Source organism: Ursus americanus, chromosome 14 (assembly GCF_024610735.1).
Source record: "Ursus americanus isolate L20-20 chromosome 14, mUrsAme1.1.p, whole genome shotgun sequence".
In the NCBI taxonomy this organism is placed as follows: Eukaryota; Metazoa; Chordata; class Mammalia; order Carnivora; family Ursidae; genus Ursus; species Ursus americanus.
Window position 1 is genome coordinate 59,251,953 of NC_142140.1, and position 26,501 is coordinate 59,278,453.

The 26,501-nt window shown below is 61.4% G+C and overlaps 1 protein-coding gene across 13 annotated transcripts in view; it reads left to right on the forward strand.

Moving 5' to 3' along the window:
- The first annotated feature begins 18,015 nt into the window (after positions 1-18,015).
- Positions 18,016-26,501, forward strand: part of TCF3 (transcription factor 3) — a 33,864-nt gene continuing 25,378 nt past the window's right edge. For 5 of the 13 annotated variants that reach the window (XM_045800139.2, XM_045800147.2, XM_045800142.2 and 2 more), the window contains exons 1-3: positions 18,018-18,321; positions 20,144-20,257; positions 23,513-23,585. In XM_045800139.2, coding sequence (XP_045656095.1) covers positions 20,186-20,257; positions 23,513-23,585 — 145 coding nt within the window. In that variant the 5' untranslated portion in view covers positions 18,018-18,321; positions 20,144-20,185. Of the gene's footprint in view, positions 18,322-20,143; positions 20,258-23,512; positions 23,586-26,501 lie in introns of all 13 variants that reach the window. The other 8 variants (XM_087867440.1, XM_045800144.2, XM_045800145.2 and 5 more) reach the window with 3 other exon arrangements.

Sequence of the window (26,501 nt, forward strand, 5' to 3'; positions counted from 1 at the left end):
CTGGACTCAGCAGCCGGGGCTCCCAGTGGCCCGTAGTCAGAATGGTGCACCTGGGTGTATACATGAGTGAGGGGACCACTGACAAACCTCTCCCAACAACCCCCACGGGAGGCATTATTCTTTCTGCCGGGCAAGTCTGCTAACCTCTGAGCCTCAGTTTCCCCATCTATAAAATGGGGGCTGCAGGGGGAGGCTGCAGCCGGGTGGGCCGAGACAGCTGCTGGCCAGCCTCCCTGGGGATCCTCTGAGCATGCCCGTTGAGGGGGTGAGCTGCAGCTCCCCAGAGCCGAGACCCCCGGTCCTGGGGCGGGGCCAGGCTCAGCCTGCAGAGCAAAGGACAGGTGGAGGGGACCGTGTGTGCCAAGGCCAGGAGGGGGCGGGCCTTGAGGGCCAGGCCCCAGGATCAGACTCGGTGGGCAGTTGGGAGCCCTGGCAGGTTGTAGAGCAGAAGAGGGCCCTGGTAGAGGAGCGTGTTAGAGATGGCCTGGGTGGAAGAGATGAAGACCGTGAATCCCGACTCAAGGCGGCTGCCCGAACCCTGGCCTTGACACTTGTTTGCCATGTAACCTCTGGCATCCATGCACCTGCTCAGCCTCAGTGTCCCCTTCTGTACAAGGAGGACAACAACTGTGTCGATGATCATGTCGGTGGCTGTGCGTACAAGGAGAGGAAGGTGTCAGCCGTTGTTGTCACGACGATGGCCACACTCCCCCTTCGTAACCACAGCCCCGGGTCCCACTGGCCAACCACATGGCGTGGCTCTGGGGAGAAGGGGCGGCAGAGGAAACCCACCCAGCCCCGCGCCACAGGGGCCCCGAGATCCCTCAGGACAGAAGTGCCCTCCTCTCCAGTCCGCGTTTATCTCTGGAGGAGAATAAAGAGACAAACTCCCAAATGCAGAGAATCCTGAGATACCGAGACCCTAAAATGCCCATGTCCCCGATATGGGGGTTCTGACATCCAGAATCCAGGGCCCCAAGTCTGTGCCTCCTTCCACCTTGCTTCCCAGCCTCGTCCGTGTCCGCCCGCTCGATGCAGATTTCAGGAAGTGCCTGGCTTTCCACGTGGCTTTAGAACGGCAGAATCCCGAGGAAGGACGGGGGACAGCTTCGCGATGTGTGTTTCCCACCCGTGGGCCTCAGACACGCCCATAGCGGTGTCTCAGTGCGGGATCCCTGAAAGCCAAGCCCAAGCCCGGGGTTCGCTCCATGAGCTGGGTTATCCTCCAGGCGCGAGGTCACTGCCAAGGGCACAGGACTGGCCGTCACCCAGCAGGTCCCGAAGGGACACTGGCCCCCACGTCCAGTGCCTCCAGAAACAGACTGAAGAGGGCACGCCCGGCACGGCGAGCTGCCGGGGGGGCGATGGCTGAGCGTCCCCCACACCCTGGGACAGACAGCGCCCCTTCCCTCACCAAGGTGAGGCTGGAGGGGAAGACAGACAGCAAAGAGGTCAATGAATAAATCGCCAAGACCAGTGGCGAGAGGGACGTGACGGGGGTCCCGGGGTTGGGGGGTCAGGGAGGTCAGTGGGGACAGAGCAGTTTGGATCTCCTCTGCGGGGCACTGGGGAGACACAGGCAGCTCCTGAGCCGAGGACGGATGACCTGATGACTTCTGTTCTCAAACGTCCCCATGGACGTACCCACCCAGCAGGTGGGGATACGGAAGGGCAGCGTGCCACACGGAACGCCAGCCTTCTAGTAGGCTTCGCTGGGATTCGCCTCCAGAAGGGCAGCAGGAAGAGGGTCCGGCGGAGGTCAGACCCATCCTCACAGATTGCCCAGGGCCCTCGAGGCAGCTCACCTTCTGCTCTGGCCTCAGTCTCCCTGTCGGCCCAGCAGGATGTTGGTGTAACCCTGACCTCCCGGGACATCTCAGCCTTAGCTGGCTCCTACTGCCCTGGAGACCCCCAGACCCAGGTCTGAGCCCCCGCCCTGCAGGCCTGGCCCGCCACCCACCGGCCTCCCCTCTCAGGCAACATCTTCATTACGGAGCCGAGTTGTTTAAATAAATGAATTAATATTGACGAAACATCAGTGACCTAATAAATGATTAGTTAAGGCCCACATACATCATGCCGCGGGGACGCCGGGAGCCCTTAATTACTGCTTCGGAGGGGCGAGCAGGGCCACGGCCACTGCCCGGCACCCCTTCCCGGCCCTGGACCTCTTCCTGGCCACCAGGCTCCCCCCCACCCCCAGGGCTCAGGGGCCGGGTCTCTCTCCATCTCTCCATCTCTTCCCTAGCTCAAGTTCTGCCCGAGGAGGTCCTGGCCTCCTCCCTGCCCTCAACATCCCTTCCCCCAGCACCCAGAGGGCCTGGTCAAAGTATGACTCCTTCCTCATCCCTCCCTTACTGTGGCTCCTGAGTGCACCCCAGAGGAAGACCCAAGCCCTCACCACAGCCCCGAAGAACCCACGAGGCCCAAGCCCGGCCAGCATCAGCGCTGTCCCCTTCCTCCCACATCCGGCTTCCTGCCTCAGGGCCTTTGCCCCTACCGTTCCCTCTGCCAAGAACTCCATCCACCCTCTGGGCCTAGGCAAACCCTGCTCACCTGAGGCTGCAGCCCCTCTGTGGGGGGGCCCTGGGGGGGTGGCATGGGGTACCCTGGGGGACCTGGAGGGAAAGGGAATCCGACCGGGAAGGAACCTGGGGGGATCACTGGGGTAGGGATGTCCCAAGCCCAAGCTCCCACCTGAGGCATCTCCACCATCCCCAGGGCCATCGGCCCTCCTCTGCCACCCTTGCCCTGTCTGTGCCTCAGTTTCCCTAGCAGGACGTGAGGGAGAGAATGGCCTGGAGGATTCGGCAGAAGGGAAATGAGGCATTGTCTGGCTCATTTGTCTTCCTTCCCCAGCAGGGGTGCCTGGCCCTTAGGGGGCCCCCACTTGGGAGGGAGACTCTGCAGCAGGCATGATGGCAGTGCCCCTCCCAGACGCTCCCTGGCGGGGGGGGGCACCTGGAGAGGCCACAGCTAATGGCTCCTGAGAGGCACTGGGAAGGGGGAGCCTAGGCCGAGCTGAGAAGTGGGAGAGGCGCCACCACCGCTTCCCAGAGCTGAGGGGCAAAGGACGGAAGAGAGCGGAGGGGAGGCGGAGATGGAGAGGGGCGCAGACACAGGGAGAGAGAGCAGGGGGAGCCCCACAGGGCCTTGTGGGGGAGCTGTGAGAGGGCCTGGCTGGACCCCTTCTCCCTAGTCCTCCTCTGGCCCCGCTTCAAGGCCTGGGAGCCCCGGACAGGCCCTTGCTGGGCATCTATCAAGCTCCTGCTGTGTGTAGGGCCCATCTGGCTGTCAAGTCTGGAATCCCCTGTGGGAGGGCAGGGGCATGGTCCCCTCCCTGCACCTCCCTCTACTGAGACCCCTCCTCCCTGCCACCCCCCAATGGCCAGGCCCCTTCAGGGTTAGGTAGGTGGCCCCTGGTGAAGTGCTCAAGGTTGTACTGTGTGGTTGTGAGCCAAATCGGGCTAATCCCACCTTCTGCCTGGAAGTGCCTCCTGGCCCCTCCCTGAAGCTCTGGGAGACCCTCGGGACGCTCTGCGACCCTGTGCCTCAGTTTCCCCACATTCAGAGCCTCCAAACTCCGTGATCAAGCTTCTTCCGTCTGAGGCAACCCAACAATCAGACACAGATGGATCGGGCTTAGAATTTCGTCTCCTGAGTTCTGTGAACAAGTTGGTCCACTGGTTCTGAGTCTCGTCCCCCCATCTATAGACCAGGTCAGTCCTATTTCCTGCCTCGGGGGCTGTTAAGGGGATGAAGTGGGTGGCTGGGGCATATGTTGCCCCAGTAAATGTTGGGAATGACTGACCTGCAGAGTTGTTCAGGAGGACGAGGGTGGGAGAGTAGAGAGTAGTCCAAAGCAAAGTCCAGTCTAAGCGGCTGGGATTTAAATTCCTAGCACTACCATTACTGCTAAGTACTATTGTGTAGTCGATCGACAAACGTTCGCCGTGGGAGCATTTGGAACGGGGCCTCGGAGGGCACATCAGGGGTGAGTGTGGGCCGAGGGCGAGTCGGCTGGCTGCACACAGTAGGTGCCCCACGAATGTCCGCGCCTCAGGGAAGCCGAGCTTTCTCCTGATGCTTCAGAAACTGTGGTGGGGTGGCCCCCCAGCCCCCCACCCCTTCGGAGCCCCATCAGCTCCTCTCCCCTCTGCCCTCCCCGCTCACCACTTCCTCGGGCCACACTGATGCTCCATCTGCCTTCAGCCCTGCGCCCCCACCCAGGTCGAGCACCTCCCAGACGCCTTTGCAGGTGCCGAAAGGTGTAGGGATGGTGGAAGGGCTGGTCCCCCAAAACCAGTCCTTTACCTTCCCTCTCCAAGTGACTTCACCAGGGAAGTTCCCCCCAGGAACCAGCAGGGCACGCGCGCTCTGGGTCAGCCACTCTGGCCTGGCCTCAGTTTCGCTGTCTGTATAATTGGATCATAGACTCCCCCACCCCACCCCGAGTGTTGCGCGCAAAACTTCGCGGGACCACAGGGGCCAATCAGGAGCCGCAGTTACTGTCTAAGAGTAATAATATACCTACTTCTATTTTTCTACCTAGTGACTCTTGGTTTCATGCGCCCCGCACCCGGCTGGCACACAGGAGGCGCTGCGTAAACGCGGCTGGACGCGCTTGGCCTCCCGGCTGTGGCCCCCCCCCCCCCCCCCCCCGCCCCGCGCCCCGGGCTCTGCGCCTCGGTGTCCGGACACAGGGAACGGGCACCGGTTAGCCACTCCCTTGTCCGGGGAGCACCGGGCCCCAGCGCCCTGCGGGGAGCCGTTTACAAGAAGCCCCGCGCTTCCCCCGCGCGGCCCCCGTCAGCCTGCCGTTCCCAGCCGGATAATCTAATCGCGTTTCCAAGGCTGCGATCGATAACCCCGAGGCGGCGCCAAAACAAGGCTCTTAAAGGGCCAGCAGCCCCGCCCAGCCTCCCCCCAGAGCCCGCCGCAGGGAAGGGGGAGCCTCTGGGGGAAGACAGGCTCTCCCCATCAGCAAAGCGCCTCGTGGCCCCCACCTCCAAGCTGTATGGCCCTGAGCCTCTTCCAGCGGGGGGGGGGGGGGGCGCTTACCTCTTCTGGAAAAGGCGACCCCCAGGAGCCCCACTCATGGCAAGGGTCCACATCGGCATCCCCCTCTTGTCCGGATGGAGAAACTGAGGCTCAGAAAGAGGAGAGCAGATGAGGCTAGGGCTCCCTCTCCCACCAGGATCTCCACTCAGCCCCCCAAGGTCCCCTGAGGCCCCCTTGGCCCTGTCTCCCCTCCCCTTTCAAGCCCAGGCTACCTGTCCCAGGATCTATACAAACGCACTTAGCAATCGATGTCCCTGCAGGGCCCGGCTGATCGACCTGAGGTGGGGCCCCCGTGGCCCCCACGCAGCCCAGCTGCCCTGATGAGCTGTCCCCACCCCTGTGGAGACCCAGGGAGAAAGCCACTTCCTCCTGGTGTGTTTGGGAGACCTTCCCTGGCCGGCCTGCCTGGCTGCCTACTCTTGGTCCTAATAGGGAAAACCTAAGGGCCCGACAGCTTCCTGCCTGCACGCAAGCTGGAACAGTGAGCTGCTCAGAACCCGAACGGAGCACTCTTCCAGAGGCTGTGATGGAGGAATATTCCAGAAGTAGTGACGATGGACTGTGCTAGATGCAGTAATGGTGGACTGCTCAGTAGCAGTAACGGCAGAATCTTCCAGGACAGTGATGGCAGCCAGCTCAGGAGGGAGAATGCCGGCTTGCTGCCTGGTCTGGTGTGCTGTGGCGGTCGGCCTGGTTTCCAGTGCCAGCCCTGACCAGTGCCTGGCCAGCTGGCCTTGTTATCAGCTGTAAACTGGGCTGAGGACTGGCTGGGGACCACACCCCACACATACCAAGGGCTCCAAAGAACTGGCCTGGGCCAGACCTTGAGCCTGGAAGTCAGAGGGGCCATGCCTTGGAGGAAACAGAGGCCCTGGCCCAGAGTCATACCATCAGTTCCTGCCCAGGGCTCACTTGACCTCTGATCCTGCTGACCGTACCCCCAGGGACTCTCTTGTCCTCTCCAAGCCTCGCCACCCCCAGCTCTGCCTGAGTGACCCCTGTCCTAACCCCACAGCATTCCCCCCACCCGGACACCCAAGCCTGACCCCACTTCCTTGTCACCTTCCGGGTCCAGGGTTGGGGCCGCAGGGGTGAGAGGAGATTGATCGAATGGCTGACCCTGTGGCCACCGTTGCCAAGGAGATGGCCCATGGGGGCTGGAGGGGTGGCCAGGGCCAGGGGGTGACAGAGAGGCAGAAAGAGGGAGGAGAGAGAGAAAGGGGATGGATAGAGGGAAGGAGAGACAGACAGAAGGACAGAGAGATGGAGGGAGGGAGCCATGGTAAAGGGTCACAGTCTTCACATCAGAGCCTCCTGAGAGATACTAACAGCCACGGGATGGGGGCTGGGAACGGCCCTCACCCACCCTTGAAAGTGCACCTTTCATACACCACTGTCTGCAGACATGCCCCGGAAGCCCAGATGCAGTGACCACCGCCCGAGGTCACCCACAGGTCTGTGATCTGGGTAAGCCAGCACCTGCCTGTCCTCCATTCACACGGGGGGGGGGGGGGAGGGGGCGCGGGACAGGGCAAGTGTCCTGGAAGAGGGTCCAGTAGCACTGGGCTCTGCAGGATGAAGAGGAGTTCGTGGGGGTAGAGCAGGAATGGTAAGGAGGGAGGCAGCCCCTTATATGCCCTAGGAGTGGAGAAGTGCGTGGGTGGAGTATTAGGGAGGACGTGTTCCCTGCTCAGCAGGCTCACGCACAGTGGCAACTCTGTTCCCCACTGGCTCTCTTTGGCTGGACTTCCCGCAGTCGTGCCTCTGGGCTCGTCATTCAGCCAGTCCAGCTCTGAGCTGTTTACTGGGTGCCCACTGGGTGCAGACATCAGGGGTGCCCTCAGAGAGCGCACCTCCTCACGGGAGGACAGGATCCGGTCAACAAAGGAAAGAAAGGTGGGGGAGAGGATCAGATGCGGGCCAGCGCTCACCAGCAGGGACGCCGAGCTGGGACACACACACGTGAACATGCATAAAATACCAGAACGTGCGGACACACATGTTGACCGGGACACGCGCATGCGTGAATGCGCGGGGCCGCACATGGAAAGGCGCGCCTGAGACTATGCCCGAGGGCAGGTGAACAAACATAAACAGGCCTCACATGTGCGGACACGCAAAGGCGCACGCACGTGCACGGCCACGCCAGGACGCGCGTGCCCGGGCGCGCGCACGTGCCCGAGCCGGCAGGGGCACACGCGCGTTCTCGGTCCCTCCCGCGGAGCCCGGGCACGCGCGTGCGCCGATCGCAGCCGCGGGCGGCGGGCGCCCCCTGGTGGACTCAGGCCGCGGCGCGGGCTCCGCGGCGCTTCAGGCCCGGCTCCGCGCGGACGCCGAAGGCTCGGGTTAGGGCGAGAACCGCCCGCAAGGGTGAGGACCGGGTGAGGACGGGGTTGCCATTTCCTTTCTCCCGGTCGAAGCCCCTCCGTCCCGCCTGTGGCTGCCCGCGCGCCCGGGTCCGGGGGAGTCAAGCTCGTTCCGTATCCCCCCACCCAGGGGCTTCCCAGGGGTCCCCTGGTGCAGGGTGGGCTCCGTGAGCCGGGGCTCCAAGACCGCGGCCTCACCCAGGGGCGCCGCTAGGTGGCAGCATGAGCCCAAGTGCGCACCTCGGGCCTGAGACCCGCGCCGGAGCCCCTCCGCGGCCCAGCGCCCTCGCGGCCCCTGGGAGCGCCGTGCGTGGCCCCGGGGCCCTGCCCGGTCAGTTTCCCAGCTTCGCGATGGGGACGTGGAGGTGACTGGATTGGATGCATGCGTGGTGCAGGGTGGCACGAGGGCCTTTCTGGAGAGGTAGTGTCCTGGGAAAAGGCAGGCGAGGGAACAGCACGCGTAAGGCTGGAACACGGCCGGGGACTCAGTGGGAGCTGAAAGGCCTCCTGGGGCCGCGCTGAGAGCCCCGGGGTGCCAGAGGTGGGGTGCCGCTCACAGCTGGGGCTGCAGGGCGGCCCTGGGGGTCTGGCCCTGCAGCACAAGTCAGGATCTAGGACAGAGTTCAGAAGTTTAAGACAGATTCTGAATCTAAACTTTGGCAGCGTGGGAAGCTGAGGACCGAGCCACCTGCAGAAAATTTCAGGATCCTGTCCCCCTGGCTGATGGCAGGGTTGACACCCCGGTGGCAAGAGCAGGGGACTCCTGAGGGGCGGGGATCCTGTACCCAGAAACCCCCACCACCACCCCCCACCCCCTGAGGAAGGCCCGTCCTCACTCCCTCTACAGCTCCAGAGTCTCTGCACCTTTAAATAATGCGGCAAAATTAGCAGCTCTGCCGTCATTAATATGCAAAAATGCAAATTGGGGGTGATTAAGCTGCAGGCCCCAGGATATTTCTGCTGTGATGGATTCTATTGTCAGTGAGGTTTGGCAAGGTTTGTTGGCAGGGTTGGGGGAGATGTAGATCTGGGCAGGAGAGCGTGGGGGGGGTGCCCACCTCCCTGCTTCCCCCAGCACTCTCTTTGCTGCAGCTACATGCGTGGCCACTCCTGCCCACCTTCCCCATGGTCTGGACAAGGGGGCCCTTAATGGGGGAGCAGGTGCGCAGGGTCCACCAAGTCAGCTCACTGTGTGGCCTGGGCATGAGGACCCAGCAACTTGGCTGAGGGTGGCCCTGGACCTCAGGGCCTTTGCACTGGCCAGGAGCCAACTGGGATCACTCCCAGCCTCCATACTCCCTCCCTGAGACTCTCTGGCCCCTTAGCTCTGACCCCAGGACAGCTTCAGATGCCTATAAAGTGGCTCCTTCGTCACCTTTCCTTCCCCAGGCTGGTTGCAAGCCTCAAGGGACAAGGACCTCCAGCCTGTGGTCCCACCAAGCGTCTATGCCCAGCACATCCAGTTCCAGTTGCCCACAACCACTCTACAGTTGGGAAACTGAGGCTCACAACGGGGAGACTTGCTCAGGGTCCCCCAGCCCATGAGAGGTGTCTCCCATCAGGGGAGGAATAGGGACCATAATGGGGGGTACAGAGTGGAGCGTGAGTGGTCCCCTCCACTCACACAGGCAGGTGGAGGTGAAGGGGGCATTCTAATGCCACAAAGTGGGCCCAGCCTTCAGCCCTGACAGCCAGAGGGGGCCAAGTGCAGGAAAGGGGAGATAGAGATAGAGAGATAGAGGCAGGCAGAGAGTTAGAAAGAGAAAAAGAGAGACAGAAACAGAGACACACCGAGACAAAGAGAGTGAAAGAGACAGAGAGACAGAGAGACCACCCCAGCGTGGGGCCCCTCCCAGCCCAGGATGGAGCTGGCCCCCAGCCAGCCACCAGCTGCTGCCGCCCCTCCTTCCCTCCCCCTCCGTCCCGCATGCAGGGTGGGGGTTGGGCCCCAGAGGAGCCCCAGCAGCTGCTGCCACACACACCAGCCCTCAGGCCACTGTGACGGGCCCCACCAGCTGTCCCAGGACCCCACAGCCCCCGGAGCCGGAGGAAATACTTTTGCCTGGGCCAGGCGCCACTCTCTATCTGACCTCAGGCCGTCCCTCTGAGCCTCAGTTTCCCCACCTGTGAAACGGGGCCCGTTGTCCTCTCCATCCTCAGCATCCACTGAGTGCCTGCCGTATGCCAGGCCCAGGCTGGACGCTGGGGATGCAGCAGTGGCCGGGCCGGGCCCCGGGGGGCTGCCTTGGTGGAACCGGGGGTGGGGGGCGCTGAACGAGCAAATCAGAATGCTGTAGGTGTTGGTAGGTGCGAGAAAAGGTAACAGACTAGCATAAAGGCTGGAGACTGACGAGAAGGGGGGTTCCTGGCAGGAGACCAGCTGTGCAAAGGCCCCGAGGTGGGAATGAGACGTGAGGTCCAAGGAGCAGCCGCAAGAAGTCCTGGGGGTCTCCCCAGGACTCCCCAAGAGCACGCACTAGGTGCTTGCTCTCCGGTCTGCTCTTCTCCCCGGATTCTTCCCTCTCCCTCTGGGCCTCCCTGGGCCCCAGCATTGCTAACACAGCCAAACTACAGCAGGGAAGGAATTAGGAGCTGGTGGGTGAATTTCTTGTTCTTTGTGCCCATTTTGCAGACCTTGTCAAAACGAGACCTAGAGAGGTCATGGGCCAGCCTGGAACCCAAAGTTCTGCCCTGCCCTGGGTCCAGCTGGGGTTAGGAGGAAATGGAGAAACAGTGAGGGGACGAGGCCCCTCACCCAGACGGGGGGTAGATGGCCAGGCCTGAGAACCCTAGAGCCAGAGACCCACAGGGCTTAGACGCAGGGCCTTGATTCTTCTCTAGCCTCAGTACAAGTTGGGAAACTGAGACTAGCAACCTTCACAGGAGAGGATCCCTGACCCCCCCCATGACCCAGTTCCTCCTGGGCAGTGCTTGGGGCTGTCCCTGCCCTCAGGAAAGGGGCTGTCCCTCCAGACTCCCCCAGCACCTGCCCGGAGACCAGGAGACTCAGCGTCCGCTTTGGTATGCGGCACGGGCTCTAGTCCCCATCAACTGATGCCAACTCGGGCTTTGAACGGGGGGACCTCGCTGGACTCCGCACACCCCGCAGACTCTGCTCCCTCTTGGATTGCCCTGGGGGGGGGCCTCCCTGGAACACCAGGGTTTTCCTCCAGAGGAGCCCAGGGCTGCTGGAGGCCTGTCCCCTCCAGGAATGCCCCAGGAGCATTGTCACGGAGGGGGCTGGGGATACCCCAGTGGAAACCCACCCCCATTCCGTGGCTCTGCGGGGTTATAGAACTTCAGCTGTGAGGTGGAAAACTAAACTTTCTTTTAACTTAAAAAGTACCGACACACATACACACACACACACACACACACACACACAGAAAATAAAGTCCAACTTCTCAGCTAATTCCACTTCTTAAATATGAAGTAAGAACTGAAAGTCCCCCCCACACCCAGAGTAACCGCTGAACCCCGGGGACATTTCCTCCTGCACTTTTTCGATATGTGCTTTTTTTCCTTTACAAAATCTTTACCCCAAAATGGTGCCGTGGGTCTCAGACTCGGATTTTATCTGAACGGTCCGCCTGAAACACCTTTCTTGCTCAGAATGTGCATGCACACCCCATTCGCTGTGAGGCGAGGACAGCATTCCTCATACGACTGTACTGTCACCTTCTCGTGCGTCCCCTTTGGCCGGACACAGGTCATTTCCAAGTATGCGCTGCCACAAACCACATTCCGACGACACCCCTGCTCGTGCTGTCATTGTTATCAGATCTATTAGTGTTAGGACTGGAATTGGAGGGGGGTTCAAAGGGATGCGGTCGAGTTTCTTTATTGGATTACATACCCTCCAGTGGACCCCACACCGAGTTTCATCACCACAGGATATGACCAATCTTTTACAATTTTGCCAACTGGGAGGTCAGTAAGTGTTTTCTTGTTTGTGTATTTGCATTTCTTTCATTGTGAGTGACTTTAAAGTTCTTTTTCTCTGTCCCTTTAACTTCCATTCGTATTTCTTCTTATATGTACTAATATTCATTTCTTTGCCTGGTTTTCTGTTTGGTTACTTTTCATTGATTTGTAGGAACTCTTTGTATATGATGGATATAAATCCTCTGTTCCAATGTTGCAAACATTCCCCCCAGCTGTCACACCTCATCTAACCTCCTCTGTGTGTCTGTTTAATTCAGAATTGTTTAGTTCTTAAATAGTCACGTATGAAGATTTTTTATGCATCTTGGCTTTGTGCATTTTCCACCCCTGAGTGAGGGCAAGCAGGTGGAAGGGGCATACAAGGCCTGCCTTTTTGGAGACTCCTCCCACTCCTAGGAGTACAGGGAGCTCAGATGAGTCCAAGCACTTCCCGCCCACGGATCCTGCCTCACACACTCCCTGTCAGCCATTTGAAAACTGTCTGCACAAGGACAAGTAGGGGCCAGGCCTGGGCCCAGGTGCCTGGGAACCCAGAAAGGGCTGGATATCACCCCTGAGAGGAAGAACCAGGGGCTGCCTCCCTCGCTGGGCCTCTTGGATGACCTACTTTTGTAACTTTTTAATTTTCTCTTCAAATATGCAGTCGGGCCAAGTCAAGCCCGAGTCAGGAGGGAGGACATGCGATTTAATTCCGCTTTGTGGGGGCCTCAGTGTCCTCTTCTGCAAAATGGGGCCAATCACAGCCCCCCACTCTTTGGGCTTATGGGAAGACCTCAGGAGATGCTGGGTTTAATAAACTATGTCACAGAACCGGGTGTGAAGCCAGCACCCTGGCGACCCCGTTGACCTGCCCCTTCTGTAGAGCAGGAGTAAACACCTGCCCAGGGACTCTCCCTTGGCCAGTCCTTGGCACTGAACCCTTCATGCGGCTTTGGTCACATAAGTGCATCCCTCTATGACTTAGTTTCCCCATCTGCGAAATGGGCGCTATAATGGCCACCGCATCCCGGGGCCATAGTGAGATCCAGTATGGCGTGTGCAGGGAAGGTGACCTACCGCAGCCCTGATTTTCAGAAGGGGAAACCAAGGCCCAAGCAGGGCAGCCTCTGCCAGAGTCATATAGTCACAACATCGTGGAACCAGGATTTGAATCCACTCCCGTTTGCGAGCTGGGCCCAGTGGCTCCTGCCCGTTTCTTCCCCTAGATACCATCTCTCGGGCCCCCAAACCTGGCCCTAAGAACCAGCAGGCCTCTGCATAATGCTGCGTCTGCCTTCACTGCTGTCCCCGACCTCTGGGCACCTGTTATGTGCCACGTCGGGAAGCAAGAAAGCCTCTGAGCTAGTGACTGGCAGGGTGACCAGAAACTCCAGAAAGTGAGAGCGGCGCCAAGACGGGTGCGCGTCTGGCTTGCTCCGGGGACCAGGTAGGCTTCCTGGAGGAGGAGGCCCCAGAGCTGAGAGCTGAAGGATGAAGAAGAGATAGCCAGACACAATGAGAGGAGCGCACAGCCAGGGAGAGGTGTTTGGGGAGAGCAAGAAGGGGTAGACGGTGGGCTGGTGAGGCTGTGAGGTGGCGGGTGGGCTCAGATGGGGCCAGGGAGGAATCCATGCAGTGTCCCCGCTCCAGACAGGGCAGCCAGGACTGGGTTCGGTGCAACTCACTGCCAAGGGCTCCCCGTGGCCCTCAGCACACCAGCTCCAGGCTTGCCCAGTTGCACCCTCTTCCTGGTCACTCACCCGCCTGGGCCTTTCAGGGTCAGCGCCCCATGGGAGCCCCAGTGAGACCACACTGCCCTCCTGGCTTTGCCCCAGAACCGTGGAGGAAAACCCAGGCTCCTTGGAGTAGCAAGGTGCTGGCGGCTGGGAATGCCCTTTCTGCATTTCTGGAAGGCACCAGGAAACAGGTGAAGGAGCTTGGCCGGGCAGGTGAACCAGGCGTGTGAGCCTCGCCAGCCTCAAGGCGGGGCTGGGGCCTGAGACTCCGTATCCCCCTCTGAGCAATGGGAGTGATCTGCCCTGCCTCATTTGTGAAGCTCCGGGGAGCCAAAGAACGCCTGGAAGACAGGATTGCCCTTGGTGTGGTGATGTCGACAGGAGCACCCCAAGCCGCCACAGGCAGAGGTCAGGGAGGCCGCCCTGTGGGTGGGTGCGTGGGCAGGCAGCGGGAACCCGGCCCGGCTCCCTGTCCCCTGCCCACACCCCCTTCCCGGGAACTAGGGCAGACAATGCCCATGGGGGCTGCCGGGGAGGCACCCCGTGTTTGCACAGGCCACCCCGGAATGTGGCGGGACAGGCCCTGGGGGTCCCTGAGTCAGGACTTACAGGCGCTGGGCCAGGAAGGGGAAGGGCCACTCTCAGCAGGTGGCCCTGGTCCTGCGGGTAGATGGCACAAGGCAAGTGGGGGCCCAGGTGGAAAGAGGCTCCGTGTGGTTGGGTTTGGTCTACAGCTGGGGGCTCAGCCCGGGTGCTGGGGTTCAGTACAGGGTCAGGGTTCAGCCCAGGTCAGGGCTTCTTCACTCACCCTCTGGCTCACTTGCTGCCCCCTGGTGCACAGCCCTCTGGCCAGGCGCTGGCTCCATCCTGCCAGGCCTGGGCATGGGGGGGAAATGAACTTCCTGTTCGACATTCATTCCTGCGCCAGCCCTAAGATGTCCCTGCTGGGAGAAGGGAACCACTATTAATGCCCCCAGCCCCACACCCAGCCCTACTGGAAGGCTGTCTCCTCACCCTCTGCCCCATCACAAGCTTCCAGTCCCCCTCAAAAGTATATCCAGTCCACGCGTTCCTCACCCCCAGGGGCCAGCCCTTCCTTCCCCCTAATGTCTATCTCCAGCCCTCCCCGTTTGAGCCCTTCTCCACCCAGCAGCCATAGGGACCACATCCCTCTCCTGCTCAAATCCCTGCCATAGCTCCCTAGTGCCAGCACCATTAAGGCCCGACCCCACGCTCTGACCTTGGCTCCTTTACCTTCCATTTCCCTGGGCTTAGGCCTCTTGCCTTGCGGTCTCCTTAAATACACCAAATACACCCTTCAGTCCCGCCTCCCAGCCTTTGCCCCTGCCCTTCCCCCACTGACTTTTCTCATCCTCTGGTCACACCCAATGTCATAGCCCCGGGGACCCACCCCACTGAGGTCGGGGTCCTGTGGGGGCACATTCTGAGCCCTTCTGGATCTTTATCTGGTGCCAGCAATGAGAGGCTGAGGCTGGGGTGCTGGCCACTCTCGGCCTGCTTCCCAGCTCTCCCGGCCCCCTGGCTCCCCCCGGATGCGGCTGGGGTGGAGGGGCAGGGGTCAGATCACCGCTGGGTCCCCTTCCTGTACTTGGAGCTGCAAGGGCTGAGGCATCAGGCCTGGGGCTGGTGGTACTGCTGCTTCCCGTCCCATCTTCCATCCAGCGTGGGAACAGCTTGCTCCCTATCCCATACCCGGGGAGACCCGCCAGCCCCGGGCCCGAACATCAGGCCCTCTAGAAACCCCCCTCCCAGAAGCCAGGGAGAATGAATGAATGAATGAACGAGTGAGCCCTGACCCAGGCCACCCAGGGGGAGCACGCACACGGCTGGGTTGGGTCCCTCCGTGGAGGTCTGAACGGACCAAGAAGCCCCCAGCTCCAGAGGCACTCGTCACCGCCGCGTGAGTGCACGCTGAGGATGGGGAAATGTCTGTGCCAGGGGTCTGGCTTGACTGATAAGTGCCCCTCCCTCCCGCCGGGGCTTCTGAAAAGCAGGGAGGGGCAGTGCATGTTGGGGGGGGGGTCCTGCTCACACCCCCAAGGGAACGTTCCCATTTTGGAGACAAATGAAAACAGATGTCAGGAGATTGGCCCCAAAGTCCTAGATTCAGTTACATTCTCTCTGTGTGGACGACCCCGGCCTGCACACCTACTGTGTCTCTTCCAGGGGCCTCCGCCACCATGTCTCTGTTCTATCCCTCGTCCCCCGCTCACTGGCAAGAATCTGCTCTTGGTATTCATTTTTCCAACCAGAAACGGGGTTCTCTCTCACCATGTGGGGTCCCCAGCCTGGGGCCAGCGCACAGTAGGTGTGGCTTGTGTGGAAGGAGGAAGCAGGTGGGGGAGGCAGGGCTCGGGCTCCTGCCTGCCCAGGCCCAGCGGGCGGGTACGCACCCAGAGCAGAACAAAGGCCGCAGGCAAGCAGGCAGGCGGGGGTGGGCGGGCTGTGGGCCGGCCTCAGGGGGCCCCGGCACCAGCCACTGGCGGCCTGTCCCCATGCCAGGGCCCTGTGGGGCTCACCCAGGCCTCAGGGCTGGGCAGAGGAGGCAGCGGGCGGGGGGGCCCCCACGGGTCGCTCCACCCAGTGACTCAGCCCAGGCTGGGCCTCCCCAGGGAGGACAGTGGTGGCCTGTGGGTGCCGGGAGGGCCTCCTGGCAGGTGTGAGCCCCGGGGCGCACTGGGCCCAGGGAGAGCCTTTCTAAGCCTCAGTTTCTTCATCTGTACAATGGGTCTCATCTCTCAGTCATGGGGACCTGACAGCCAAACGTGGATCCAAAGAGTCACATTTGGAACCAAACGGGGGGCCTCTGATAGCCCATCTTGCCTTGGAGGGCAGATGCAGGGCAGGTCACAGGTGCCACTGTGACCCGCTGCCCAGCACCAAGTAAGGCACACAGATGGTGCTCGGGAACGGTGCAGTGCCTGAACGGACCTTTCCCCCATTTCAGTGAGTGTGTTGAGGGCCACTCCAGGAATGGTAACCCCAATGCTATGGTTTAGACCCTGAGCATTGTTGGGGAAGGGGGGACTGGCATACCCTGAGTGAGGCTGGGGACCCTGAGAGGCCTGGGCCCCAGCCTGCTCCTCGAGAAACTCTCCAGGCTGGGGGGAAGCTGGAGCGGGTCTAGAATGGCTGGGGACTGAGGGGGCTTGTGTGCCACCAGAGACACAAGTCCACCAGTGGGGAGAGGCTGAGGGATGCAGGTGCAAGCTGTGGGTACCAGCTCTATATCCATCACTGTGCCTCCACTTTCCTGATGGGGAAACTGAGGCCCAGAGGGTGTCAAGAATTTGCACGAGGTCACAGTGAGACAGGGAGGAATGAGGAATTCGAACCCAGACCCCCTAGACCCACACCTGCCTCTCCAGGCATGCAGCGCAGGGAAATTCTCTGAGCCAGAAAAGGTCAGGGTGAGGGTCAGCCTACCTTGGGTGTGGCAGGAGGGGCTTGTGACTTTGTTAGGAGGCCTCTGAGCCCTCTGGCCTCTCCTTAGAGTCTTCTCCACTCACCCATCACCCTGGACCACCACTTTGCTTCCCAGGCTGAGGGCAGCACTGAACTATGGTGATTTGGGGTTTCCAGGCAAAAGTGGAAAAGCATTCCAGGCAGAGGGCACAGCAAGGACAGCGGCCTGGAGGTGAAAATGAGCCTGGCAGGTTCCAAAACAGCCAAGAGACCCTGGTGGCCAGAGTCTAGTGGGTCAGGAGGATGGTGGCCTCTTCCCAGGCCTGGAAGGGAGGGTGGCTTTCTGGGGACACAGGAAACCACGAAAGATTGTGACAATTTTTTTTAAAGATTTCATTTATTTATTTGAGACAAAGAGAGAGAATGAGAGAGAGTACAAGTGGAGCAGAGGGGGAGGGAGAAGCAGACTCTGCTGAGCAGGGAGCCCGACGCAGGGCTCGTGGGGTTCGTGGGGCTCGATCCCAGGACCCTGTGATCACGCCCGAGCTGAAGGCCGACTTCGTGGACTGAGCCACCCAGGTGCCCCAAGAATGTGATATTTTCATTTGTAATTTTATTATTCCCATTCTGTAGGATCTGTGGTCCTCCAAAGCTGAAGAGCCCCTGGATGTGGGAAGAATTTCTGACCTAAGAGGAGACACAGACCACTGACAGTGAAAGGCTCGGTCCCGCCTCAGCCCTGTCCAAACGGAGGTCCAGAGACTCCCTTCTACAGACAAGCAAACTGAGACTCGGGAAAGAGAAAGCAACCAGCAAGTCAGAGGCACAAGGCCGGCTCCCTGTGGGCCTCTCTGACGCTGAAACAGAGCTGGCTTCCATTGCCCTACCAGCAAAATGGGTCCAAATCGTGTCCTCCGCCATAGACGCCCTCTCTCAACACCCAGCGCCCGGGGCCAGCCCTAGGAACTGAGACACAACCTAGCCGGAGAGGCCGCGCGGGCGGCCACGCAAACCTAACAATAAAACCCCAAAGCCCACCCCCATCGCTTCTAGGGGCCTAACGCTCCGAGAGTCCCACCTCTTTCTTCGCTAGACCTCGCGGAGGAGGCGGGGCGGAGGCGGGGCCGCGCCACGAATGGCCCACAGACCCGCCAATCAAACTTTCGCACCCTCCGATTGGCCACCGCTGCCCTGCCTTATCTTTCCGTCTCACGGTCTATGCCCTCTTGCGTCACGAGTGCGTTTCCACCCTCCGTACGCCTCCGCGCTGGAAGATAGTCCCGGCCCCCTCCCTGCGCCCTTTGCCGGGGCCCTACCCGGGCGCCCCTGCTCCTAGGCCCCAGGCAGCACGAGGTCCCAGCCGCTTCCCGCGGGCGCGCAGGAAAACGAGCCGCGGGGCCCAACGCGGGCCGAGCGGGCGGTGGCGGAGGGATCCGCGGCGGCGCCGGGAGGAGCGCGGGGCGGGGCGCGGGCGGGGCCTGGCGGAGGCGGGGCCGCGCGCGGGGCGGGGGGCGGAACATGTCTCCCGCCGCAGGAAGATGAGGCAGCGGCGGCGGCCGCGGGCGTAGCGGGCCGGACCGAGCCCAGCGACGCGGGCGGCGGGCAGCGCGAGCTCCGCACACGCCGCCTCCGCTAGCGCCCCGGCCGCTCACGGGCCCCGCCGGGCGGGCCGCGGGGGAGGGCCGGGCCACGCGCCGCCGCCGCCGCCCACGCGCGACCCTCGGGGGCCCGGCGCGACGCCCCTTTGTCCGGGGGGGCTGTTCATGCCGCCGGCCCCCGCGCGCTGCGGGCCCGGCCGCGCCGAGCAGGTGAGCACGTCGGGATCCCGGGGCCCCGCGGCTTTGTGCGAAGTTGGCCCGCCCCCCCCTCCCCCCGCCGCCGCCGCCGCCGCCGCGGGCCCGGGACGTTGGGGCGGGGGCGCCGTCCGGGCGTGCGCCCCCGCCGCGGGCCGGGCGTCATTGTTCTCCAACTTTCCGCGCCGCGCCCCCCGCCCGCCGGGCCGTACTTGGCGAAACTTTGCGGCGTGGCGGGCGGGGCGGGCGGCCGGGCGACGGGGCCCCCTCCCCGAGCGCCGGAGTTTGGAGGGGGCGGGGGGAGCGTCCTTTTGTCTGGCGGGGAAGGTGCGGCGGCGCGGCCCGCGGGCGCAGGTTGAGGGCCGGGCCGGGGGTGGGGGGGGGAGCCGGGGCGCGAACATCTGCTCCGCGTTAGCGCGGCCCGGGGCGGCGGCGGCGGGCGGCCCGGCTTCAAAGGCTCCCGGGCCGCCCGCCTGCACCGGCCGCTGCGGGCGGGGTGGGGGCCCCGGGCCTCCCGGGCCGGCCCGCAGGGAGGGCGGCGGGCCCCTGGCCGCTCGCAGCGCCTCCCCTCCTTCCGAGGCCGCTTCCAATCCCCCAGAGTCCTGCGACACCCCACAAGTTTCCAGCTCCCCGCAGGTCTGCCTTGAAATCGGTTTCAACCACCCCACAAAAAAGTGCGGTTTCGTACTCCTCAACAAAGTCAGTTTCACACGCCCTCTGAGAAAGAAAAGACCTGGCGGGGGAGGGGGCGCCGGGGCAGCCGTTTCACACCTCGTCCCGAGTTGGCAAACAAAGCGGGGGTTTCTCGGCTTCCGAAGCGGGGTCTCCCTCGACCCCGGAACCCCCTCCGCCCCGCAGCCTCCGCGGTGTGTCTGGGGCCGCCCCCGTCCGGAGAGCCCGGGACCAAAGCCGGAGGGGCTGCGCGCTCCGCTCCCTCTCCTGGGGGTGGGGGGAATGGGGCCAGGCAGGTGAGCCTCCACCCGCGCTCTAGAATGGAGGCCCCTGGGGCCGTGCGGGGGAAACCCTGGTTTGGGGACACCCCCACCCCCACCCCCGGAGCGGGAGGCAAGGGATGTTTTCAAAGTTGCTAAAAAATAATTCCCGGATACATCGTGACAATAAAACAATCTAGTGTGTTTTTTTTTTTTTTTTGTTTTTTTCTGTTCTGAGTTTAGTTGTTTTTTTGTGGTGGTTGGAGGTTAAGGGTGGAGAAGAGCTTTGTAGGTAGGTCCCTACACCGGGCACCCTCCCCCCTTTCAGTCGTGAATCGGGAAGGTGGTTGTGCCTTTTTATTGAAGATTGTTTTTAGCTTTGAATTTGGGGGTGACCTGGTTTTCAACACGCTGTGACAGCTGTAGGGGGGCAGGGGTCACAAAATTTCCCTTGGGATGGGGCCTGGGCTGCCCTCCCCCTTTCCTAGCGGTAGCAAGCTTGGGGGGGGGTTGGAAAGGAGAGATGGAAGGGAGGAGAGGGGTGGGTTCTGGTGGATTGGGGAAGGGACCTCTCCCACCCTCCATCCAGTTTAAAATTTGCAGTCTAATTTTTTGGTGGTCTCGGAGGGAGTTTAGGAAATATATATTTGAAGACCCCCCCCCCAATTGTTCAAACTCCCTGAGGGCTCTGGGGAGAAGTCTCCAGGGGCCCAAACCAGGGAGTCCTGGCTGCCCTGCCCCCTACCCCAGGGTTACGAAGGGGCTTGTTCTGGGAAGACCTAAGCCCTCAGGGCCCTTAGAAGAAGGGCTTTTTAAACAGCTCCCCATCTGTCCGCCTCTGACATAGTCACTCAGACCTCTTCTTTGCTCTTCGTCTTCCCGTGTGTCTGTTCCCTTCTCTGCAGGGCCATCCCTAGGCTTGAGGTGCCCACCCTAGGCCCTGGAGAATGAACCAGCCACAGAGGATGGCGCCCGTGGGCACAGACAAGGAGCTCAGTGATCTCCTGGACTTCAGCATGGTAAGCCAGGGCGCCGCCTTCCCAGGCTCCCGGCCTGACTCTGTGTGGCCTGCAGCCCCAGGCTTCCTGGGGCAGAAGCATCTGCCAGAAATACCCCAAAAGCCCAGAGCCAGACCTCAAACTTGGCTGGGTGGAGGGGTCCCCGGTGGGAGGGGAGCTGGAGGATATGGGGTGCGGTGGGGGTGCATGGGCTGTGGGCCAGCAGTGGCCTTGGCCTCGTGATCTGGAAAATGGGTATGATCAGGGTCATTCACTTCTGTGTGGGTACAAAAGGAGGAAAAACGGGGGGGGGGGGGCACTGAGCACCAAGATGACTGGCACGGGGCCTGCGAGTGAGGCAGAGAGCAGACAGTGAGGTCTGCCACCTCAGTTATTCAGCCACATGGTGGCCTGCGTGATGGATGGTCAGGAGCTGGGGGCCCCGGGCAGGAGGCCGTAGGAGATCTGGGGAGTGTGGGAATCCCTGGGCAGCGCGGCCTGGAGGAAACACTCTGACTCGGCGGTAGTTGCCATTCTCACTACCGTGGCTGCTGTTGCTCTGTGGTGGCGAGGCAGGCCCGGGTGGCAGTCTGGTGGCCCTGGAATGCCCGGCTCACGCCTGGCTGGACGGAGCTCCCAGGCATCACACAGCTCCGCCAGGCCTCGGGGGGCTGGGAGCCAGAGCTCCCCTTAGGTGCCAGGAGCAGGGGGCCTCAGCGTGCTCATCTGTGCCGTGGGTCGTCTGTCACCAGTGTCAACCTCTGCAGCCTGCCCGTGGATGCTTCCCTAAGTCCTGCTCCCGCTCTTCCACCAGGAAGCACTATTTTGATTTGAAACGGGTTGGGGGAGGTACTTTCAGTCTGAATTTCACCCTCCACCAGGACGAGCCCCAGGCCACTGAGGCCTGTCGAAAACAAAAGTCCCCAAACCGAAACGACACCAGCCATCCTGTGGAAAAACACAGCCCACGGGACAGAGGGCTCCGGCTCCGGAAGGGCCATACTGGTATTTTTGAGCCATTTTTAAGCCCCATTTTATTTTTGCTTCCCCGGCTGAGTAACCCAGAGTGCGGCTCGGTTGTTTTTTTGTTAAACTGACAGGTCACAGATTATTGAGCCGGAACAGACGGGGTGGGGGTGGGGGGGTGGGCACAGGGTCAGACCTGGTCCCTTCACCTCTTTTGTCCAGGAGCCTTGAGCCCCTCATTCCCCCACCTCTTCTGTGTGGTGGGTCTGAACGTCTCATCCGCCCCAGCCCGAACCAGTGACCCGTTTCACAGATGAGGAAATTGAGGCCGAGGGTAAGGTGTCCTGTGTCTTTCCTCAGGGTGAACTTGGAGCTGGATTTCCATTCACCGTCCTTGTTCTTACAAGGAGAGAGGCCTGAGCAGGTCACAGGGCGCAGAGAGAGTCCCTGCCTCCTCTCCCGACACTTTTTCGTCTCCTTGTAGCTGCTCCCTCCAGCCTGCCCCAGAGAAACCGAGTGGGTTTAAATCCACTTGGATATCCACTTGGTTTTAGACTGAGAAGAGATTTGGAAGGGAAGTGCTTGCAGGGGCCAGGTTCCTGCAGCGGAACAGGCGACTGTCAGAGCACACGAAGGAACAGCTAAACTGTGACAGCTAAACTGTGACGTTAACCGCTGCCCCTGCCAGGCCTTGAGTCTCCGCTGTTAGAAAGGAAGCTTATCGGGGCATAGAGGGCACTTGGGCACCGAGCAGTGTGGGACAGTTTCATGATTGGCTTTCAGTGTCCTGTGTGGGCAGGGCCCTGAGCCCATTTCACAGAAGAGAAGACTGAGGCTACAGGGTATGAGGGGGCGTGTCAGGGCTGACAGGGCCCAGTGCCCCTTGTGGCAGATACGAGATGTCAGCGTAGCCCCTGGTACTCTAGGAGACAAAACAAAGACTTGAAATGGGGTCCCCACACCCCAGGGGCTTAGCTGTTGACCCCCTGGGCCTGGGGTCCAGTTGGTATAGGCCTCAGTTTCCCCAATGGAACAGGACCCTATGTGAGAGAACAGGGCTCTGGGGAGGCTGGGCCAGTTGAATGAGCACAGCCACGCCCCCAAGCGGGAGGTGCAGACCCGGTGAGAACCTGCTTCCCGCCAGGCTCCACGCCTCCCATGAGCCCCTGCTGCCCCGCCTGCCAGGGCCAGGTGAGCACATGGCCTCTGTTTCTCTCCTGTAGAACGGGGCGTGGAGACAGGGCCCCACTTCCTGGGGCTGCCCCGGGGCTTGTGATGCTGCGTGAGAGTCCTGCCCACAGGCCCTGTGCCCTCACCTCCTGGCTGAGTGGAGTAGATTGGGGGCTGGGGGTGTCAGCAGCTCTGCAGTGAGCCTCCTGGTCCCGATTCCCGCCACCTTTAATCACTTGGGCCCTAGATGGAATCTATAAACCTAGACTCTGGGGGCAGGGACGTGTTTTGTTGTGTGTGACAAAAGGGTTTGTTGATGTTGGGTTTTCTTGGCTAACGCTGCTAAGCTGTTTAATCCTGAGGGACTTAACAGGGTGGGTTTGGGTAAACCCGGGGGGGGGGGGGGGGAAGGCGGCTGTCCCATGCGGTGCCCAGAAGAACCAGCCAGTCACCTGTTGGGGGAGGGCACAGCCTTTCCCAGGTTCCTCCAGCTTCCTGGCATTCTGGGCCTCAGTTTCTCCTGAGGGGCAGGTGTGATGAGGGCCCCCAGGCAGCCACTGAATACAGAACCTGGCACGTGGGGGACGTGACCCACGTCACCCCCCTCCCATCCCAGTGGCTGGGCGGAGCTTTCCTCCCCACATGCTTGTGGCTCAGGGTCAGGGGCACACAGGACAGGAGGGGACCCTGGCCTGGGGAAAGGCCTGTGCTCAGCTCACCCTTGCTGCTGGGCTCCGGGAGCAATATTCCAACTTTTTAAAGCTGAAATTTAAGGACAACTTTGTATCGCTTTTGAGAGCAGCTAAAAGGTTTCCAGCGTTGAAATCGGTTATTCTGACCACAAACAGCAGACTTTTTATTTTTTAGTAGTAGTAGTATTTAAACTCTGCACCCAGTGCTGGGCTCAAACTCACGACCCCAAGATGATAAGGTGCCCGTTCCGCCGTCGGAGCCGGCCAGGCATCCTCCAGCAGAGTGTTTAAATTCTACCAGAAGTCCCATTGCTGGCAGCAGGCCGTGCTTTCCCTGTGTGCCCCGTGGGCCCTCATCTGCTTTTCCTGCCTGGGCTCTCCGAAGGGACGGGCCCCCGGGGCAGAGCTGTGTCCTGGCTCCCACACTCCCCTCTCTCTCTTCCCACAGATGTTCCCCCTGCCGGTGGCCAACGGCAAGGGCCGGCCCACCTCCCTGGCTGGCGCCCAGTTCGGAGGCTCAGGTAGGATCCCGTGGCTCGGGGCAGCGGGTGGGCTGGGCAACACAGGGTGGGCTGCAGCGCCAGAGCCACTCGGAGAGGACACCAGAGGAGGACATGTTTGGGGGCGGCACCCGGCCCAAGTAGGGCAGGGGGTGAGAGGCCTGGGGCCGGGGGGGTCTGTGTTACTCATAATGGGGCACATGTGAGGAGGGGACTCAAGCCTCCCAGGTCCCCATGGCCCCCGTGAGGCCCTGGGTCTCCAGTTTAAGTGGGAAATTGAGGCCCAGGAGTTACTGGACAGCCCTTGCTAAATCTTGCCCCTGTTATAAGTCCGGGGAGAGGCCCAGCTCCTGGCTGTTTTTTTCAAGTATATATTACAGGAGTATTATATACGGGACCCAACACTGGGGTGGCTGACCATCCTGCTGAGGACCCAGGGGTGTTCCTGGGATCTGGGATTTTGAGCATTCAAACTAGGAATGTCTTTTTTTTTTTTTTTTTTTTTTTTTAAGATTTTATTTATTTATTTGACATAGAGACAGCCAGCGAGAGAGGGAACACAAGCAGGGGGAGTGGGAGAGGGAGAAGCAGGCTCCCAGTGGAGCAGGGAGCCCAATGCGGGGCTCGATCCCAGAACCCTGGGAGCACACCCTGAGCCAAAGGCAGATGCTTAATGACTGAGCCACCCAGGCGCCCCCAAACTAGGAATGTCCTTGGCAAATCTGGATGAGTCGGTCACCCTACTGGGCACTGAGGGCCTGTGACATGGCCGGGGGAGGACGGACCGTTCTTTCTTGCTGAAGGAACATACCACAAAGGTCAGGCAGCAGAGCAGCAGGGAGGAGGCCATCACAAAGAGCCAAGGTGGTCAGGGACGGTCTCCAAGTGGGTGCTATTTGAGCAGAGACCTGAGGGGGGTTCAAGGTGAAGGGCACAGGCTGTGCAAAGGTCCTGGGGCAGGACCGGGCCTGATGTGTTAGAGGAAGAGCAAGGAGGAGCAGTGTGCCTGGAGCAGAGTGAGCGAGAGGGGGGAGGGGAGCACAGAGAGGAATGAGGAAGGTCATGCAGGGCCTTGGGGTCTTGGGAGCACTTGGGGTTTTACCCCAGGGAGGTGGGAGCTCTGGAGAGCTGTGGGCAGAGAGGGGTGCGTTGCATACATTGGGGAGTCCACCCTGATTATTGGTGGGATTTGGGGGAGACCCTCAAGGAGACCAGGATCTTCTGCCACTCTGTGGATTTTGGCATCTTTTAGGGGTCTTAGGATTGGGTGTGTGTCCTTCTGTGACTCTGGGATTTGGGATGGAAGGTTCTTTCTTGGAGTTGTCTGTGAATTTCATTGAGATATCCAGTGTGTTCTGGCTGAAGGAGGAGGGGGTTTTCAGGGGTGGGTTGTGCTTAGGAACCCCCACAAGGGGAGGGACATTGTGTCATGTCCGCCACCCCCCCATGCTGGCCTTCCCCTTCCTGAGGAAGTGGCTGTATGGCTGGACAGAGTCTTCTCTGAGCTGTGGAAATCCCCACAGGCCATCCTGCTCCCTCCCCTTAGAAATATCTCCCAGGAGCTGGGGTGCTACCCTTCCTCTGGCTTGGGCAGTGTCAGGCCCAGGGGGTCTTCTTGGAGGAGATGGCACAGGCATTCCCTTGTCTCTCTCTGGGCCTTTGTCCCAGGCTGTCTTCCCTTCTCCAGTGTCCACTTAGGGCCAGCAGCCCCGAGTCATCGAAGCCACAGTTCCTGGGGGAGGGGCCCCTCCAAGTTGCCCACTTCCGGCCCTGCCCTGACCACTTTGGCTGGGGACAGGGTGTGGTTGTTCCAGCCTGGGAGACCCCTGTTCTGGGTATGCAGCCAGGGACCCCCTCACCCAGTTCAGTTCAAGCCGTTAACACCAGCCTGAGCCTGGTGTGGCTGGGGATCTGGGACCGGGAACCCTGAGACCGGAGCTGAAGGGCCCCTCCTAGCTGCCACTCCAGGCACAAAACACTGTATCACCTATGTCGGTGGCATGACGAGCCTCAGTTTCTTCATCTGTAAAAGGGCGTGTGCCCGTGGCCAGATGATTCAGCGAGTCCGTGGGTGTGAATACTTTGTAAACTGGAGGTGTGGGCGGGTCTCGGTGGAGCCCTCCTGGCCCTGCCTTGAGGTCACCAGTCCCACACCTGTTAGCCGCGGGACCTGGGCTTGGCCCCTTCATGGGTTCTCCCTGCTCTGAGCTCCCTTCCCCACCTTTTCCCTGGTGGAGCTGGAGACGCCAGGAAGGGGGCAGGCTGCTGGTCCGTCGGCAGGTGGACCCAGGGAGGGTCCGTCCCTCTCCGATGAGGCAGCTCACCCTCCTTCAGCTGGTCGTGCGTGCTTGCCGGGGTTCCCGGATGCTCGCGGGCCCCACCAGCCTTGCTCCTCCTCCAGTCTGGTCTGCCTGGTGGTCCTTTCACGTCCCCTAAGTCAGCCTGTCCTCTGTGGTCCATTCTGTCAGCCGGCAGGCGGCCTGTGCCGGCGCGAGCAGCAGCTCTGACTGAGCGGCGTGGAGGTCTGCCCCGCCGTCTGCTTCCGAGGTGGCACACGGGGACGCGGGGCCCCTTGAGGTGGAGGTGTTCTGGTTCGTATACGGATTGGACAACACGCAAAAGCAGAGGCTTGCCCATTGCCTCTCTTTTGGGAAACACGGAGGCCCGGAGCCCTGTGATAGCACATTGTCTGGCCCCCGCCGCGGGGTCCGAGGCTGCCCCGGACACCAGGAACAGCGTATGGACGGGGCAAAGGACGCCTCTCCTATTGATCGTTTCTCAGCAGCTTTCTCGCTAGCAGACGTAACACACGCTCAGGGTGAAACTCCTACAGTTGGGACTCTGTTGAAGGCCGCGTCAGCACCGGCCGGCACGTGTGTCCCGTGGAGGCGGACTCCCTGCGAGCGCGCCCCTCCGGCCTGGCCCCTTCTCCAGCAC